The 21,559-nt window shown below is 47.8% G+C and overlaps 1 protein-coding gene across 1 annotated transcript in view; it reads right to left on the reverse strand.

Annotated features, from left to right (window-relative positions):
* Nucleotides 1–21,559, reverse strand: part of LOC8038984 (putative phosphoenolpyruvate synthase) — a 104,572-nt gene that overhangs the window by 10,401 nt on the left and 72,612 nt on the right. The window contains exons 33-36 of the mRNA XM_042290813.1: nt 20,335–20,398; nt 6,565–6,728; nt 5,976–6,054; nt 319–370 (exon numbers count right to left, since the gene is read on the reverse strand). Coding sequence (XP_042146747.1) covers nt 319–370; nt 5,976–6,054; nt 6,565–6,728; nt 20,335–20,398 — 359 coding nt within the window. The remainder of the gene's footprint in view (nt 1–318; nt 371–5,975; nt 6,055–6,564; nt 6,729–20,334; nt 20,399–21,559) is intronic.

Consider the following 21,559-nt stretch of genomic DNA (forward strand, 5'->3'; position numbering starts at 1 on the left):
TTTCGTGCGTTAAAGCGCTGTCGCACCGCTTATACATTATACTAGGGTGCCTAGAAATAGCAGGACAGGCTTCGCCTACAAAGCCCTCCACCCATTCCCCTTTAGCGGAGCGAACGCTGGGGAGGAACGAAATGGAGGGGAGGAAATCACAAATCATGGTGAGCAGAGATTTTTGAAAAAACAACAAAAAAAAACATATATATATATTTTTTTGCTATATTTCAAATCTGCAACAGACTACGGTTGAGGGGAAAAAGGAGTGCGAACCTCAGAAGTGCGTTTTTGAACACCGTTTTTGAAGAACAAGTAATGCCTCACCTTTCAATAATTTTTTACCGGGAGTGACTTCCTCCTTCGCGTGCTGGTTCAGCTGCGGACAGACAAGAAAAGGATGAAGTATCGTTAACGCTCATCTATGAACTTAAAATAATAATGCGGGTGCAAATATTGGTTTATCAAAACATTTCAGTAAAATTAAAAATGTAAGCGACCCCCTCCCCCCCCCCCCCCCCTCTTTGAAAAAATGTCAGCATTTCTGCAGTGTCAAAGAAATGAATCGAACACCAGCCACGCACGTGCCAACCGATCGTTGCCCTAACTTCATCATTTGAACCTTTCTTGTTTTTATAGAAATTCGCTCGTAGATGAGTACATACCTCTAGCTACACGTTAAAACGTAAAAACGTAAAAAAACGTAAAAATATGTACATACCTAGGCTACCCGTAAAAACACAGGGTGTTTTTAATGTTTTTACGTATTTGTTAAAAAAAAGTTGTCAAAGCTATATACGCTTTCAGGCAGCTGTGCAAGGACGCCGCCATAACCGACCTTCAGTTTATGTTCCCTCTTATTCCGTTCGCTCCGCTTCATCATTACCACAGCAGGACAGGTTATTGCAATTTTAAGTGTTACTGTATCCTTCTCCCCAGCATAGGTCCTTGTGGAGATTCGTCAACGAACGCTTCAGTGGCTCGGCATCTCGGTAAGACTAGAGAAGGTCGGCAATGGCGGCTCAATCTGGCGAGCGCTGAAAGCGTCCATATACTACGGCGCAGGTGAGTTATACGGCCAGGGAGACATAATGTAAGCGGATAACCGTCGCAATAAGTCGGTGAATTATCTGAAATAGGTTGATTACCTTTTTTGAATTATTGAAGACAACGATATGGTTTCAACCAGAAACTTCCTGAGCGTCATAGAAAACAAATTTTAGAAAGACTCGAGGCGCGGGAGAAGCGCGGTGGAGCGCCTAAAGTTACCACTTGCATAACTGGCGCAAGGCTATACTCCGTTTCACCTGATGTTGTACCGCAGCGAAGGCTAGGAGCGCGAGCTCATAGCGTCGGCAGCTGCCCTTGGTGCACGAGAGCTTGTGCCGCCGAGGTGTGCCATAGAGCAAGGAGCTCGCGCTTGTAGCCTTTCCTGTGGTACAACACAACGTGAAACAGAGTATAGTGGTGCGAATAATCATCCGCGGTTTCGGACAGCCAGCTTTGCGCCCGTTGCACGAGGAGTAACTTCAGCGAACCATCGAAATTTCCCACGCACTTCCCACATCTTTCTAAAATTTACTTCTTTACAGTGACTATCTTTGACTCTCGGCAAGTTTCTAACTGAAACCATACGTTTATCGTCATTAATTAAAGTTAACTAGATATGTATTTTTAGGTAATTATCTCACTTATCGTGACGATTAGCCCCCTATATTACGTCCCCCTGGTCGTATAACTCACCTCTACAAACCGTGTTAGTATACTTTCACGGTGTTTTTATAAACAAATCTGTAAAGCCCAACACACACACACACACATACACACACACACACACGCGCGCCACAATACTGAGCTTGTATTGTGGCGAGTTAGGAACATATCGTTATTGCTCTGTACTCGGCGATGTTGCAGCGTTAGCCAATAAGGACTCTGACGAACAAATCGCGAACCAATGGGAAGCGGAAACATTATACTGTTTCCTAAGCTGTCACTGACAGCTTAGGAAACAGTATAATGTTTCCGCTAAGTATTGTACACTCTGCAGATGTCCCTGAATGTGCCATTCACCGTAATGAAGTTTTATGAAGTTTTTTTTTTTTGTCGCTTGGAGAAAACGAATTAATAAACTGGTAGACTTGACTCCTTGCGATGTTGATGGCCATGACCCCAGGAGATGATTGAGCATGAGCACTTATCCGTTGTGAAGAGCCAGGAAGTTTATCAGTTAATTTCATTGGTCAGTGCAGAAGGTGCAGTGACAAAGGACGTGTTTAGGCGTGTCTACGACGTCACAGCTCTCGCATGTAGTCGAGTCCAGCTGACCTGTGAGATTTAGCTAATATTTTGTTGAGGCCGCGTTCAGCCGTATTCAGTGAAGAGCGGTTTATGTCCGACGTTTGAGTCCTTGTGGTGGACGAAAGGTGACAAGAAGGGGTTAATGCTATGAAGGTGTCTGTCATGATCGCCCAGACGGTGTTTACTAGAGTCGCACTTATACGGTTGGTAGCAGCTCTGGCGTCTGAGCACGAGAATGGAATGAAAGTACGTCAGTGAAAACACCCTTTCAGCGACGTCATTTCATCCACCATTTTGTTATAAACCGTCAGGCGAGTGCAGAAGGAGAGCACTCCGAAGTTTCACATGAAACCCTCAAATCGCTAGTGCACAAAAGCTTATAAGTTTCATCGTGCTAACATCTAACAATGAAATGCCGGATTGACGCCATGTGAAAACGCGCTATTAGCGGCGAGATGTTTCGGTGGCGCCCTCGTTTGGCTACCTTTCGTGACGTTATTACCTTGTGGACAACAAGCTCGATGGTGTTTGTGATGAGCACTATGGAAGCCTGAAATCACAGCGGTCTCAAAGCAACACTGCCAACACCGTCAAAATTGAAGTTCTTACATTCCTCTTATTTCCGTCGATAAAAAATCCTTTGCTGACGTCACAGTCAGCATTCGGCCAATTGTGCTGGGCCAACGACATCGACACTTTCGATCGCTCACGTTGCCAATACTCCAGCCTACAAACATCTGTAGAGCTGACAAAAAAGGGCGGACGCGAGCGCGTGACTCTGAAAAGTGCCTCCAATGCGCGAGTTTTCACGGGAATGAAATGTTCAGCTGAGTTAGGCCCATGGTTAGGGTCATGTACCTGTGCCGTTGTTTGTACTGTAGCCATTAGAAAGTTTTAATGGATCGTTCCGATACCCTCGACACGATGTTTGCGCAAAGGCAACGGCGGAGTATCGGGTATCGTTATCGGAGTCATCGGGACGCTCTAGTATACTCTCTATTTGTGAGATGTAGTATAGTTGGCGTGTTCAGCAAACAACCTGACCCTACCCGACTGTGTGGACAATACGGCCACTAACGTTTTGGGTGGTTCTCATTTGAACCCGTTCGCATTTCTACCTTCTCGTTTTTACCCTCTCATTTCAACCCAGCGCAAAACAACTTTCGCGTTTCTCCCTTTCTCATTTAAACCGTTCTCAAAACAAACTTTCGGGTTTTGACCCTTCTCAAAACGACTTTTCTCATTTTAACCTTTCTCATTTCAACTTTTCTCAAAACATACTTTCTGGTTTTGACCATTGTCAGAAAGACTTCTCTCATTTTAACCTCTCTCATTTCGAACCCAAATTAATCCAACATCATGATCTCGCAATCTTTCTGCGGTATTTATGGAGAATTCGGGTAATTAATTGCCTTCGAGCCCTTGCCTGTGGCACCGGCGACAAAAAACGCGCCAGCGGCGCATCACGTGACCCTCTCCACCCGAATGCAAAGTACAATGAACTAGCGTTTTTATTTGACTGGGTTGCGAGTGAGCTCTGTTAACTTATTCTTCGATCATTCTATGGTACCACGAGCACGCTGCATACGCCAACAACATAAATTACGACTCTTTGAGATGTGTCTAAAGAGAAGCGGCTTCATAAAGCTTTTCAAAATATTGGCATTACCACAGTCCGTACAGCTGACAGAATATTAAAATATAAAATCAATGAAAGGGCAGATGTATAAATCAGTGTGGTCCTACCCGCACGCGCGTCAAATTTCAATAAACTTCGTTTGGATTTTCGATTAACTGTTGCCACGGAGGCTTGCCAGCGTCGCTTTCAATATTCTGTTTACTGTTAGTAGAGAGTTTTTGTAGATCGTTCCCATGACTCCGATAACGATACCCAATACTCCGCCACCACCTCCCTTGCGCATGCATAGTATCGTTATCGGGGCTATCGGAACGATCTACTAAAACTCTCTAGTACCCTTTTTGGAATCCTCAGTCTTCTCATTGCACCCACCCTCCTTGAAATCGTAATGTGTGTTCAAGTTTCAAACTGCATCACTATGTATACATTTTTTCAGCGGTGTAATAACTTGTTATTACAGAGTTGTAAAATAAAGTGATGTATGATGCAGCCCGTGTCTCAGAGCAAACATACCTTGCTCAGGCTGGATAAATTCTCCCAAAAATGTTGACTTTCTTTGAAACATAAATTATCTTTCTCTTCGTTGTTTTTGCTATCTTGTCTCAGAGCAGGAAAGGGTGCCTGTCTCGATGGCTTCGTTTGCCACTCGAACCCGCTATTTGCCGCCTCAGCGAGCATTGTTTCGTTTGGTTCCCTATCCCGATTCGGATGTGACGACACCGGATACAGTCTGGCAGACAAGCTGCCCGACCTCTTGGAGCTCGGGAAAACTTCTGCTGGTAAATTGCCGGTACACGCCTGAGAAGCGCAACCCGAAAAGCTTGCACCCGCCAGCCTTTGACCACGCGAACGCCCTTGCCGAAGATATGGGAAAACTTTTTTTCAGGGAAAATGACCACCCAAATTGGCCATTACAAGCAATAACACACGACTAGCATAATGATCCATCCGCTTGACACGACGAAATTTTAACGACATCAATAGCGCCAGAAGAGAAATGAAGTACCGAACCTGCGCTAGCACTTTTGAAACCACGTCCCCATGTGACCACATAGCTACGTCAACAGACTCGGGGTGGCACGCAGGCATAACGAAAATTGTTTCATGTGCTATGCAAGAGATGGTGCCGCTTCGCTTCATCTTCAACCTTCATCCTCAACTGTTTTGTAACTCTAGCCAACATAAAGGTTTTCCAATCCAAAAAAATCCTTCTTTCTATACCTCACTACGATGTTCAAATGACAACGGGTTCAAATGAGAAACGGTCGAAACGCGAAAGGTTAAAACGCGAAGGGCGTTTTGCGAATGGGTTCAGACGAGAAGGGTTCAAATGAGAATGGGTTCAAATGAGACGGGTATAAATAAGAAAGGGTCGAAACGCGAAAGGTTAAAACGAGAAGGGCGTTTTGCGAATGGGTTCAAACGAGAAGGGTTCAAATAAGAATGGGTTGTTTCGAGATACACCCAACGTTTTAGAGCGCAGCTCTTAGGGGCCCGTTTCCAGCCTGAGCGGCGTCGGCGTCGGCGTAACCAGGGGGGGTCATGTGACCCCCCCCCCCGAGATCACGTGACCCCCCCCCCCCCTTGAGGTCACGTCCCCCCCCCCGAGGTTAGGTGGCCCCCACCCCCGAGGTCAGGTGACCCCCTCCCCCCACGTGACCCCCCCTGAGGACAGGTGACCCCCTCCCCCCACGTGACCCCTCCGAGGTCACGTGACCCCCCGAGATCACGTGACCCCCCCCGAGGTCACATGACCCCCCCCCCCCCCCCGAGGTTACGTGACCCCCCTCCCCCCCCCCCCCCCCCGGGATCACGTAACCCCACCCCTCGAGGTCACGTGACTACCCGCAGGTGACGTGACCCCCCTCAGTACCCCCTACTCCTCCTCAAGAGCTGCGCTCCAATTCGGCGTTACAGGGATTTGTAAACGGCTTTCATTTTTTTTTCCTAACGAAGTCGTTACCTGCTTAGCGATGAATACTGTTTTCGGTAATCTATGCGCATCATAAATGACCAGGAACACGGACAACCGTCGGGCTGAACTTACAAACTGCGGGATGCCCTTGAAGAGCTCAGGGAACACTCTCTTCTTGAGTTCCGGGTGCAGCCGATGACGTCGCACTGCCCTGCGTCCCAGAATGTAGACAGGCTTTGTTCAGGGCTATAGCCTTAATGTTCTGAGCACGTATTCGCGGGCGGACAAGAACTGTACTGTATATTGCGGTACGTTCCCATATAAACGACAGTAGTGCGAACAGCCAACATCTGAAGCTTTTTGATCATTACCAGCCAACATCTGAAGCAGCTAAAGCTGGGGACCTTTCATTCATATATAGTACAGACGTTTTCTTCCCCAAGGGAGATGACACTTTTGTCACGTCCGTTAGTTTTCATTTGCAAATATCAACGAAAACTGGTTACTTGAGAATGTGCAGCACTTCAGCGTAGAAGTTCTTTTCCCTTGATTCCTTGCATAAACAGAGTTAACCGAGGCGGCATGCGTCTCTCATTTACACGTGCGATTGATGTGCAGGCTCCGACTTTTTGGGGCTGATTTTACGGAAAGTTGACACTTCTCGCTCGGGCAATCAGCTGCTCGAAGGAACGGTCCGACGGCGCGTCGTATATATACTCACTTCGCCACCAGCTTGGGCGACCGTGTGGCGAGCAGCTGTTCGATCTCGGGCAGCGTGAGGAAGAAGAGTACGTCGGCCTCGGGCAGTCGACCCTCGGCCACCATCTGGGACGCCAGGTGCCGCAGTGCTGTCCGGAACGCGTCGGTCATCTTCACCATCAGGTTCTGTAAATCCGCCATCAAACATCATACAAAAGACATGATGTCGCTGCAGACACGGTGACAGAAGTATATATTTGCGGACACGCCTGATGAATCATCGGAGCGTGTTCACTTCACACGTATGTGTGTCTTCCAACATGTCTGCAGACGAAGTCTTGGACGCTGTTGGAAAATAACCGGACGCGCCTGAAAACGTCTTAGCCGACCGTCAGATTTGTCGCGCACGCTTAGCACATCAAGCATAGAGCGCCTGTGTAAATAGCCCAACACGCGGTTTTGAATTCCTGCCGCGGCGGTGGTGGTGCTATCGGTACAGCCAATGTACAGCGCACTAGAGAGAGCCTAGATTAGAGAGAGGGTCCAACTCAGGGACCGTGGGGAGCGTCAGCCTATTAATGGCGATCAACGCTTTTGCCACCTCATTGAAGCTCGTATTGGAAACGCGGCCCATGCACGATCGAGCAGTTGGACACTCTCGCGAATCTGGTTTCTGTGCACGCGCAATGCCCACACACTACCAGGTGTCCCTGCACGCATACTGCACTGCAGTGCACTCGGGACGACGGTCGTTGGTCTCCCCTTTAATCTGTTTAGCCAGTGAGGTGTGGGGTGAGCGGTATCGCGTCCCAATGGGCATGCAGCGGGGCACACGCCGAAATAATCGCTTACAAAGCCGTTGTACCTAATTCCTGCGTCGTTTTGTACTCCCGTCTCGAACGTTCCCCACATATTCTCCGCTCGGTAGTGTTTTTAACTCCTTCCTTCGTCAGCCTCAAGAAGGTTGCCATTAGTTTGACACAAATGCCACACTGATTAGATGATGAGAATAATAGGGATACTGAATTTTGAGGAAGGTCTGTTGCCTTAGAAAAAAATTATTTTGCGTGAGCTTTAGTGTCTGAGTCTAACGGTTGAACTGCACTGGCCAAATTTCTCATCTAAGAGACCGGTCACACGTGGAGGAGTACCAACATCAAGGCTGTCTAAACAAGCAAGCAACACAATATATTTTTTTTTCATGCGCGGCTCCGTTACTATTTATATAGCGGAGGTCCCAGCGGATTATAGATAGCGTAGTGGGTATGACCAGTCTTGTCTCCGCAAGGCCGAGAATTCTACAGGAGGTGTTGCTTCAAACTTCCAGACAGGTGGGAAAGGTGTATACAAGGAAAGAGTAACTACTTAAAAAAAAAATGTCAGCAAAATAAAATTACCCAGCTTTGTTTTCGATACTGCAACGTAATAATTTATAAAAAAATGTTGCTTAATACTTTTGTACGACCCTAGTTCATATAAACTCGGACGTACACTTATTCACGTGTGCTATTGCGACGATGCAGTAAATAATAGTTTGAAACCACCCTACGATGGCCTAGCCCCTCGTATGGTGGTTTCATCAATGAACATCTCGTGTATCATACAAATATTGCTATATTAAAAGTACCAATCAACGTGTCTGCTTCCACCGCTATTTGTTCTTTTACAATATTTGCTTGCTTACGAATCAAAAATTAACCAGGTATCTCGATTATTAATATTTGTTTCCTTAGCTGCATTCTGTGAAAACACGCACGGTTGTTTGCAGACGTTGAGTTTTGCTTTTTATGAGACATATATTTCCTTCAAATATTATTCTCTTTACCGATAACGCGTAGGGTGCAGGAGTATACTATGTGCAACTTGTTTAACAATACAAATTTTAAAAACAATCTTTTACCGTTGGACGAGGCAGCAAATATTAACCGGCCGACTGCGCACATAGTCAGGAACAGTCTCACTTGAACTTAATAATGATCGCTTGCATCCGTGTGTGTGTTAGGTGTATATGGGCATACCTGCGAGCAGCTGTACACGTGCTCGATTCTTTGCGTGTGAGTGGACGCACGCACGCACATGCAGACACACACACACGCACACACACACACACATACAAACACGTAATCAGGAACAGTCTCACTTCAATTTAATATCGTTTGTGTGCTTGCGGGTGTGTTCGGTGTATATGGGTATAACCTGAGTGCAGCTGTACACGTGCGCGAATCTGTGTGCGTGAGTGGACGCACGCACGCACATGCAGACACACACACACGCACACACACACACATACAAACACGTAATCAGGAACAGTCTCACTTGAATTTAATATCGTTTGTGTGCTTGCGGGTGTGTTCGGTGTATATGGGTATAACCTGAGTGCAGCTGTACACGTGCGCGAATCTGTGTGCGTGAGTGGACGCACGCACGCACATGCAGACACACACACACGCACACACACACACATACAAACACGTAATCAGGAACAGTCTCACTTGAATTTAATATCGTTTGTGTGCTTGCGGGTGTGTTCGGTGTATATGGGTATAACCTGCGAGCAGTTGTGCACGTGCTCGATTCTTTGCGTGTGAGTGGACGCACGCACGCACATGCAGACACACACACACGCACACACACACACATACAAACACGTAATCAGGAACAGTCTCACTTGAATTTAATATCGTTTGTGTGCTTGCGGGTGTGTTCGGTGTATATGGGTATAACCTGAGTGCAGCGGTACACGTGCGCGAATCTGTGTGCGTGAGTGGACGAACGCACGCACATGCAGACACACACACACGCACACACACACACATACAAACACGCAATCAGGAACAGTCTCACTTGAATTTAATATCGTTTGTGTGCTTGCGGGTGTGTTCGGTGTATATGGGTATAACCTGCGAGCAGCTGTGCACGTGCTAGATTCTTTGCGTGTGAGTGGACGCACGCACGCACATGCAGACACACACACACGCACACACACACACATACAAACACGTAATCAGGAACAGTCTCACTTGAATTCAATATCGTTTGTGTGCTTGCGGGTGTGTTCGGTGTATATGGGTATAACCTGCGAGCAGCTGTGCACGTGCTCGATTCTTTGCGTGTGAGTGGACGCACGCACGCACATGCAGACACACACACACGCACACACACACATACAAACACGTAATCAGGAACAATCTCACTTGAATTTAATATCGTTTGTGTGCTTGCGGGTGTGTTCGGTGTATATGGGTATAACCTGAGTGCAGCTGTACACGTGCGCGAATCTGTGTGCGTGAGTGGACGCACGCACGCACATGCAGACACACACACACGCACACACACACACATACAAACACGTAATCAGGAACAGTCTCACTTGAATTTAATATCGTTTGTGTGCTTGCGGGTGTGTTCGGTGTATATGGGTATAACCTGAGTGCAGCTGTACACGTGCGCGAATCTGTGTGCGTGAGTGGACGCACGCACGCACATGCAGACACACACACACGCACACACACACACATACAAACACGTAATCAGGAACAGTCTCACTTGAATTTAATATCGTTTGTGTGCTTGCGGGTGTGTTCGGTGTATATGGGTATAACCTGAGTGCAGCTGTACACGTGCGCGAATCTGTGTGCGTGAGTGGACGCACGCACGCACATGCAGACACACACACACGCACACACACACACATACAAACACGTAATCAGGAACAGTCTCACTTGAATTTAATATCGTTTGTGTGCTTGCGGGTGTGTTCGGTGTATATGGGTATAACCTGAGTGCAGCTGTGCACGTGCTCGATTCTTTGCGTGTGAGTGGACGCACGCACGCACATGCAGACACACACACACGCACACACACACACACATACAAACACGTAATCAGGAACAGTCTCACTTGAATTTAATATCGTTTGTGTGCTTGCGGGTGTGTTCGGTGTATATGGGTATAACCTGAGTGCAGCTGTACACGTGCGCGAATCTGTGTGCGTGAGTGGACGCACGCACGCACATGCAGACACACACACACGCACACACACACATACAAACACGTAATCAGGAACAGTCTCACTTGAATTTAATATCGTTTGTGTGCTTGCGGGTGTGTTCGGTGTATATGGGTATAACCTGCGAGCAGCTGTGCACGTGCTCGATTCTTTGCGTGTGAGCGGACGCACGCACGCACATGCAGACACACACACACGCACATACAAACACGTAATCAGGAACAGTCTCACTTGAATTTAATATCGTTTGTGTGCTTGCGGGTGTGTTCGGTGTATATGGGTATAACCTGAGTGCAGCTGTACACGTGCGCGAATCTGTGTGCGTGAGTGGACGAACGCACGCACATGCAGACACACACACACGCACACACACACACATACAAACACGTAATCAGGAACAGTCTCACTTGAATTTAATATCGTTTGTGTGCTTGCGGGTATGTTCGGTGTATATGGGTATAACCTGCGAGCAGCTGTGCACGTGCTCGATTCTTTGCGTGTGAGTGGACGCACGCACGCACATGCAGACACACACACACGCACACACACACACACATACAAACACGTAATCAGGAACAGTCTCACTTGAATTTAATATCGTTTGTGTGCTTGCGGGTGTGTTCGGTGTATATGGGTATAACCTGAGTGCAGCTGTACACGTGCGCAAATCTGTGTGCGTGAGTGGACGCACGCACGCACATGCAGACACACACACACGAACACACACACACATACAAACACGTAATCAGGAACAATCTCACTTGAATTTAATATCGTTTGTGTGCTTGCGGGTGTGTTCGGTGTATATGGGTATAACCTGAGTGCAGCGGTACACGTGCGCGAATCTGTGTGCGTGAGTGGACGAACGCACGCACATGCAGACACACACACACGCACACACACACACATACAAACACGCAATCAGGAACAGTCTCACTTGAATTTAATATCGTTTGTGTGCTTGCGGGTGTGTTCGGTGTATATGGGTATAACCTGCGAGCAGCTGTGCACGTGCTAGATTCTTTGCGTGTGAGTGGACGCACGCACGCACATGCAGACACACACACACGCACACACACACACATACAAACACGTAATCAGGAACAGTCTCACTTGAATTCAATATCGTTTGTGTGCTTGCGGGTGTGTTCGGTGTATATGGGTATAACCTGCGAGCAGCTGTGCACGTGCTCGATTCTTTGCGTGTGAGTGGACGCACGCACGCACATGCAGACACACACACACGCACACACACACATACAAACACGTAATCAGGAACAATCTCACTTGAATTTAATATCGTTTGTGTGCTTGCGGGTGTGTTCGGTGTATATGGGTATAACCTGAGTGCAGCTGTACACGTGCGCGAATCTGTGTGCGTGAGTGGACGCACGCACGCACATGCAGACACACACACACGCACACACACACACATACAAACACGTAATCAGGAACAGTCTCACTTGAATTTAATATCGTTTGTGTGCTTGCGGGTGTGTTCGGTGTATATGGGTATAACCTGAGTGCAGCTGTACACGTGCGCGAATCTGTGTGCGTGAGTGGACGCACGCACGCACATGCAGACACACACACACGCACACACACACACATACAAACACGTAATCAGGAACAGTCTCACTTGAATTTAATATCGTTTGTGTGCTTGCGGGTGTGTTCGGTGTATATGGGTATAACCTGAGTGCAGCTGTACACGTGCGCGAATCTGTGTGCGTGAGTGGACGCACGCACGCACATGCAGACACACACACACGCACACACACACACATACAAACACGTAATCAGGAACAGTCTCACTTGAATTTAATATCGTTTGTGTGCTTGCGGGTGTGTTCGGTGTATATGGGTATAACCTGAGTGCAGCTGTGCACGTGCTCGATTCTTTGCGTGTGAGTGGACGCACGCACGCACATGCAGACACACACACACGCACACACACACACACATACAAACACGTAATCAGGAACAGTCTCACTTGAATTTAATATCGTTTGTGTGCTTGCGGGTGTGTTCGGTGTATATGGGTATAACCTGAGTGCAGCTGTACACGTGCGCGAATCTGTGTGCGTGAGTGGACGCACGCACGCACATGCAGACACACACACACGCACACACACACATACAAACACGTAATCAGGAACAGTCTCACTTGAATTTAATATCGTTTGTGTGCTTGCGGGTGTGTTCGGTGTATATGGGTATAACCTGCGAGCAGCTGTGCACGTGCTCGATTCTTTGCGTGTGAGCGGACGCACGCACGCACATGCAGACACACACACACGCACATACAAACACGTAATCAGGAACAGTCTCACTTGAATTTAATATCGTTTGTGTGCTTGCGGGTGTGTTCGGTGTATATGGGTATAACCTGAGTGCAGCTGTACACGTGCGCGAATCTGTGTGCGTGAGTGGACGAACGCACGCACATGCAGACACACACACACGCACACACACACACATACAAACACGTAATCAGGAACAGTCTCACTTGAATTTAATATCGTTTGTGTGCTTGCGGGTATGTTCGGTGTATATGGGTATAACCTGCGAGCAGCTGTGCACGTGCTCGATTCTTTGCGTGTGAGTGGACGCACGCACGCACATGCAGACACACACACACGCACACACACACACACATACAAACACGTAATCAGGAACAGTCTCACTTGAATTTAATATCGTTTGTGTGCTTGCGGGTGTGTTCGGTGTATATGGGTATAACCTGAGTGCAGCTGTACACGTGCGCAAATCTGTGTGCGTGAGTGGACGCACGCACGCACATGCAGACACACACACACGAACACACACACACATACAAACACGTAATCAGGAACAATCTCACTTGAATTTAATATCGTTTGTGTGCTTGCGGGTGTGTTCGGTGTATATGGGTATAACCTGAGTGCAGCTGTACACGTGCGCGAATCTGTGTGCGTGAGTGGACGCACGCACGCACATGCAGACACACACACACGCACACACACACACACACATACAAACACGTAATCAGGAACAGTCTCACTTGAATTTAATATCGTTTGTGTGCTTGCGGGTGTGTTCGGTGTATATGGGTATAACCTGAGTGCAGCTGTACACGTGCTCGATCCTTTGCGTGTGAGTGGACGCACGCACGCACATGCAGACACACACACACGCACACACACGCACACATACAAACACGTAATCAGGAACAGTCTCACTTGAATTTAATATCGTTTGTGTGCTTGCGGGTGTGTTCGGTGTATATGGGTATAACCTGAGTGCAGCTGTGCACGTGCTCGATTCTTTGCGTGTGAGTGGACGCACGCACGCACATGCAGACACACACGCACGCACACACACACACATACAAACACGTAATCAGGAACAGTCTCACTTGAATTTAATATCGTTTGTGTGCTTGCGGGTGTGTTCGGTGTATATGGGTATAACCTGAGTGCAGCTGTACACGTGCGCGAATCTGTGTGCGTGAGTGGACGCACGCACGCACATGCAGACACACACACACGCACACACACACATACAAACACGTAATCAGGAACAGTCTCACTTGAATTTAATATCGTTTGTGTGCTTGCGGGTGTGTTCGGTGTATATGGGTATAACCTGAGTGCAGCTGTGCACGTGCTCGATTCTTTGCGTGTGAGTGGACGCACGCACGCACATGCAGACACACACACACGCACACACATACAAACACGTAATCAGAAACAGTCTCACTTGAATTTAATATCGTTTGGGTGCTTGCGGGTGTGTTCGGTGTATATGGGTATAACCTGAGTGCAGCTGTGCACGTGCTCGATTCTTTGCGTGTAAGTGGACGCACGCACGCACATGCAGACACACACACACGCACACACACACACACATACAAACACGTAATCAGGAACAGTCTCACTTGAATTTAATATCGTTTGTGTGCTTGCGGGTGTGTTCGGTGTATATGGGTATAACCTGCGAGCAGCTGTGCACGTGCTCGATTCTTTGCGTGTGAGTGGACGCACGCACGCACATGCAGACACACACACACACGCACACACACACACATACAAACACGTAATCAGGAACAGTCTCACTTGAATTTAATATCGTTTGTGTGCTTGCGGGTGTTTTCGGTGTATATGGGTATAACCTGAGTGCAGCTGTACACGTGCGCGAATCTGTGTGCGTGAGTGGACGCACGCACGCACATGCAGACACACACACACGCACACACACACACACATACAAACACGTAATCAGGAACAGTCTCACTTGAATTTAATATCGTTTGTGTGCTTGCGGGTGTGTTCGGTGTATATGGGTATAACCTGCGAGCAGCTGTGCACGTGCTAGATTCTTTGCGTGTGAGTGGACGCACGCACGCACATGCAGACACACACACACGCACACACACACACATACAAACACGTAATCAGGAACAGTCTCACTTGAATTCAATATCGTTTGTGTGCTTGCGGGTGTGTTCGGTGTATATGGGTATAACCTGCGAGCAGCTGTGCACGTGCTCGATTCTTTGCGTGTGAGTGGACGCACGCACGCACATGCAGACACACACACACGCACACACACACATACAAACACGTAATCAGGAACAATCTCACTTGAATTTAATATCGTTTGTGTGCTTGCGGGTGTGTTCGGTGTATATGGGTATAACCTGAGTGCAGCTGTACACGTGCGCGAATCTGTGTGCGTGAGTGGACGCACGCACGCACATGCAGACACACACACACGCACACACACACACATACAAACACGTAATCAGGAACAGTCTCACTTGAATTTAATATCGTTTGTGTGCTTGCGGGTGTGTTCGGTGTATATGGGTATAACCTGAGTGCAGCTGTACACGTGCGCGAATCTGTGTGCGTGAGTGGACGCACGCACGCACATGCAGACACACACACACGCACACACACACACATACAAACACGTAATCAGGAACAGTCTCACTTGAATTTAATATCGTTTGTGTGCTTGCGGGTGTGTTCGGTGTATATGGGTATAACCTGAGTGCAGCTGTACACGTGCGCGAATCTGTGTGCGTGAGTGGACGCACGCACGCACATGCAGACACACACACACGCACACACACACACATACAAACACGTAATCAGGAACAGTCTCACTTGAATTTAATATCGTTTGTGTGCTTGCGGGTGTGTTCGGTGTATATGGGTATAACCTGAGTGCAGCTGTGCACGTGCTCGATTCTTTGCGTGTGAGTGGACGCACGCACGCACATGCAGACACACACACACGCACACACACACACACATACAAACACGTAATCAGGAACAGTCTCACTTGAATTTAATATCGTTTGTGTGCTTGCGGGTGTGTTCGGTGTATATGGGTATAACCTGAGTGCAGCTGTACACGTGCGCGAATCTGTGTGCGTGAGTGGACGCACGCACGCACATGCAGACACACACACACGCACACACACACATACAAACACGTAATCAGGAACAGTCTCACTTGAATTTAATATCGTTTGTGTGCTTGCGGGTGTGTTCGGTGTATATGGGTATAACCTGCGAGCAGCTGTGCACGTGCTCGATTCTTTGCGTGTGAGCGGACGCACGCACGCACATGCAGACACACACACACGCACATACAAACACGTAATCAGGAACAGTCTCACTTGAATTTAATATCGTTTGTGTGCTTGCGGGTGTGTTCGGTGTATATGGGTATAACCTGAGAGCAGCTGTACACGTGCGCGAATCTGTGTGCGTGAGTGGACGAACGCACGCACATGCAGACACACACACACGCACACACACACACATACAAACACGTAATCAGGAACAGTCTCACTTGAATTTAATATCGTTTGTGTGCTTGCGGGTATGTTCGGTGTATATGGGTATAACCTGCGAGCAGCTGTGCACGTGCTCGATTCTTTGCGTGTGAGTGGACGCACGCACGCACATGCAGACAGACACACACGCACACACACACACACATACAAACACGTAATCAGGAACAGTCTCACTTGAATTTAATATCGTTTGTGTGCTTGCGGGTGTGTTCGGTGTATATGGGTATAACCTGAGTGCAGCTGTACACGTGCGCGAATCTGTGTGCGTGAGTGGACGCACGCACGCACATGCAGACACACACACACGCACACACACACACATACAAACACGTAATCAGGAACAGTCTCACTTGAATTTAATATCGTTTGTGTGCTTGCGGGTGTGTTCGGTGTATATGGGTATAACCTGCGAGCAGCTGTGCACGTGCTCGATTCTTTGCGTGTGAGTGGACGCACGCACGCACATGCAGACACACACACACGCACACACACACACACATACAAACACGTAATCAGGAACAGTCTCACTTGAATTTAATATCGTTTGTGTGCTTGCGGGTGTGTTCGGTGTATATGGGTATAACCTGAGTGCAGCTGTACACGTGCGCGAATCTGTGTGCGTGAGTGGACGCACGCACGCACATGCAGACACACACACACGAACACACACACACATACAAACACGTAATCAGGAACAATCTCACTTGAATTTAATATCGTTTGTGTGCTTGCGGGTGTGTTCGGTGTATATGGGTATAACCTGAGTGCAGCTGTACACGTGCGCGAATCTGTGTGCGTGAGTGGACGCACGCACGCACATGCAGACACACACACACGCACACACACACACACACATACAAACACGTAATCAGGAACAGTCTCACTTGAATTTAATATCGTTTGTGTGCTTGCGGGTGTGTTCGGTGTATATGGGTATAACCTGAGTGCAGCTGTACACGTGCTCGATCCTTTGCGTGTGAGTGGACGCACGCACGCACATGCAGACACACACACACGCACACACACGCACACATACAAACACGTAATCAGGAACAGTCTCACTTGAATTTAATATCGTTTGTGTGCTTGCGGGTGTGTTCGGTGTATATGGGTATAACCTGAGTGCAGCTGTGCACGTGCTCGATTCTTTGCGTGTGAGTGGACGCACGCACGCACATGCAGACACACACGCACGCACACACACACACATACAAACACGTAATCAGGAACAGTCTCACTTGAATTTAATATCGTTTGTGTGCTTGCGGGTGTGTTCGGTGTATATGGGTATAACCTGAGTGCAGCTGTACACGTGCGCGAATCTTTGCGTGTGAGTGGACGCACGCACGCACATGCAGACACACACACACGCACACACACACACACATACAAACACGTAATCAGGAACAGTCTCACTTGAATTTAATATCGTTTGTGTGCTTGCGGGTGTGTTCGGTGTATATGGGTATAACCTGAGTGCAGCTGTGCACGTGCTCGATTCTTTGCGTGTGAGTGGACGCACGCACGCACATGCAGACACACACACACGCACACACATACAAACACGTAATCAGAAACAGTCTCACTTGAATTTAATATCGTTTGGGTGCTTGCGGGTGTGTTCGGTGTATATGGGTATAACCTGAGTGCAGCTGTGCACGTGCTCGATTCTTTGCGTGTAAGTGGACGCACGCACGCACATGCAGACACACACACACGCACACACACACACACATACAAACACGTAATCAGGAACAGTCTCACTTGAATTTAATATCGTTTGTGTGCTTGCGGGTGTGTTCGGTGTATATGGGTATAACCTGCGAGCAGCTGTGCACGTGCTCGATTCTTTGCGTGTGAGTGGACGCACGCACGCACATGCAGACACACACACACACGCACACACACACACATACAAACACGTAATCAGGAACAGTCTCACTTGAATTTAATATCGTTTGTGTGCTTGCGGGTGTTTTCGGTGTATATGGGTATAACCTGAGTGCAGCTGTACACGTGCGCGAATCTGTGTGCGTGAGTGGACGCACGCACGCACATGCAGACACACACACACGCACACACACACACACATACAAACACGTAATCAGGAACAGTCTCACTTGAATTTAATATCGTTTGTGTGCTTGCGGGTGTGTTCGGTGTATATGGGTATAACCTGCGAGCAGCTGTGCACGTGCTCGATTCTTTGCGTGTGAGTGGACACACGCACGCACATGCAGACACACACACACGCACACACACACACACATACAAACACGTAATCAGGAACAGTCTCACTTGAATTTAATATCGTTTGTGTGCTTGCGGGTGTGTTCGGTGTATATGGGTATAACCTGAGTGCAGCTGTACACGTGCGCGAATCTGTGTGCGTGAGTGGACGCACGCACGCGCATGCAGACACACACACACGCACACACACACACATACAAACACGTAATCAGGAACAGTCTCACTTGAATTTAATATCGTTTGTGTGCTTGCGGGTGTGTTCGGTGTATATGGGTATAACCTGAGTGCAGCTGTACACGTGCGCGAATCTGTGTGCGTGAGTGGACGCACGCACGCACATGCAGACACACACACACACATACAAACACGTAATCAGGAACAGTCTCACTTGACTTTAATATCGTTTGTGTGCTTGCGGGTGTGTTCGGTGTATATGGGTATAACCTGAGTGCAGCTGTACACGTGCTCGATTCTTTGCGCGTGAGTGGACGCACGCACGCACATGCAGACACACACACACGCACACACACACACACATACAAACACGTAATCAGGAACAGTCTCACTTGAATTTAATATCGTTTGTGTGCATGCGTGTGTGTTCGGTGTATATGGGTATAACCTGAGTGCAGCTGTGCACGTGCTCGATTCTTTGCGTGTGAGTGGACGCACGCACGCACATGCAGACACACACACACGCACACACACACACACACATACAAACACGTAATCAGGAACAGTCTCACTTGAATTTAATATCGTTTGTGTGCTTGCGGGTGTGTTCGGTGTATATGGGTATAACCTGCGAGCAGCTGTGCACGTGCTCGATTCTTTGCGTGTGAGTGGACGCACGCACGCACATGCAGACACACACACACACGCACACACACACACATACAAACACGTAATCAGGAACAGTCTCATTTGAATTTAATATCGTTTGTGTGCTTGCGGGTGTGTTCGGTGTATATGGGTATAACCTGAGTGCAGCTGTACACGTGCGCGAATCTGTGTGCGTGAGTGGACGCACGCACGCACATGCAGACACACACACACACACATACAAACACGTAATCAGGAACAGTCTCACTTGAATTTAATATCGTTTGTGTGCTTGCGGGTGTGTTCGGTGTATATGGGTATAACCTGAGTGCAGCTGTACACGTGCGCGAATCTGTGTGCGTGAGTGGACGCACGCACGCACATGCAGACACACACACGCACACACACACACATACAAACACGTAATCAGGAACAGTCTCACTTGAATTTAATATCGTTTGTGTGCTTGCGGGTGTTTTCGGTGTATATGGGTATAACCTGAGTGCAGCTGTACACGTGCTCGAATCTGTGTGCGTGAGTGGACGCACGCACGCACATGCAGACACACACACACGCACACACACACACACATACAAACACGTAATCAGGAACAGTCTCACTTGAATTTAATATCGTTTGTGTGCATGCGTGTGTGTTTGGTGTATATGGGCATACCTGAGTGGCAGCTGTATACATGCACGAATGTGTGAGTGTGTGTGGATGCACGCACGCATGCACATGATGTCAGTACACGCGTAGGTCGGAAAGCCAGTTGGTGCCCAGTAATAAAATAAAAATTTCACCTTGGTTGCTCGGAAAAAACAGGACGCTCGAAGAGTCTATATGAGTTTGTGCCTCACCTTGGAATGTTCTCTCAGACCGACCCCTTTCCTGCACTTTTGCAGCAACCACCGCATAAGCTGCCTGCAAGCATTAGACAACAAAGACAAAATATAAATATTATATTGCCCATTGTTTTGTTTCGTCTTCCAATATTTAGGGTTGTGCTTCCCTAATTCAATAAGTCATATACATAGCCTTATAAAGGGGGTTCAGTCAACGACTAATACTAATTAAAAAAAATGAAAGCCGTTTACAACTCTCTGCAGCGCCGAAGTAGAGCGCAGCTCTTGAGGAGGATGAGAGAAGGGTACTGAGGTTCACGTGTTTTCTTTTTTTGGGGGGTGGGGTGGTCACGTGACCTTGGTGGGGTCATATGACTTGCTCCCCAAGGTCACGTGGGGGTCACGTGACCTCAGGGGGTAACGTGACCCCCCAGAAAAATTTTGCCGCTAGATTTAGCGGGGAAATTTTTTCCGCTAGATTTAGCGGGGGAATTTTTTCCGCTAGATTTAGCGGGGGAATTTTTCCGCTAAAATCCGCTAGATTTAGCGGTGAAAATTTTCCTCCCAATTTAGCGGGGAAATTTTTCCGCTAGATTTAGCGGGTAAATTGTTCTGCTAGATTTAGCGGGGAAATGTTTCCGCTAGATTTAGCGGGGAAATTTTTCCGCTAAATTTAGCGGGGAAATTTTTCCGCTAGATTTAGCGGGGAAATTCCTCTGCTATTTAACGAAAATTTTTCCGCTAGATTTAGCGGGGAAATTTTTTCCGCTAGATTTAGCGGGGGAATTTTTTCTGCTAGATTTAGCGGGGGAATTTTTCCCCTAAAATCCGCTAGATTTAGCGGTGAAAATTTTCCGCCCTAGCGGGTAAATTTTTCCGCTAGATTTAGCGGGTAAATTGTTCTGCTAGATTTTAGCGGGGAAATGTTTCCGCTAGATTTAGCGGGGAAATTTTTCCGCTAAATTTAGCGGGGAAATTTTTCCGCTAGATTTAGCGGGGAAATTCCTCTGCTATTTAACGAAAATTTTTCCGCTAGATTTAGCGGGGAACTTTTTTCCGCTAAAATCCGCTAGATTTAGCGGTGAAAATTTTCCGCCCAATTTAGCGGGGAAATGTTTCCGCTAGATTTAGCGGGTAAATTGTTCTGCTAGATTTAGCGGCTAAATTTTTCCGCTAGATTTAGCGGGGAAATTTTTCCGCTAAATTTAGCGGGTAAATTTTTCCGCTAGATTTAGCGGGG

The sequence above is a fragment of the Ixodes scapularis genome, unplaced genomic scaffold (assembly GCF_016920785.2).
Source record: "Ixodes scapularis isolate PalLabHiFi unplaced genomic scaffold, ASM1692078v2 PGA_scaffold1__304_contigs__length_218370807, whole genome shotgun sequence".
In the NCBI taxonomy this organism is placed as follows: domain Eukaryota; kingdom Metazoa; phylum Arthropoda; class Arachnida; order Ixodida; family Ixodidae; genus Ixodes; species Ixodes scapularis.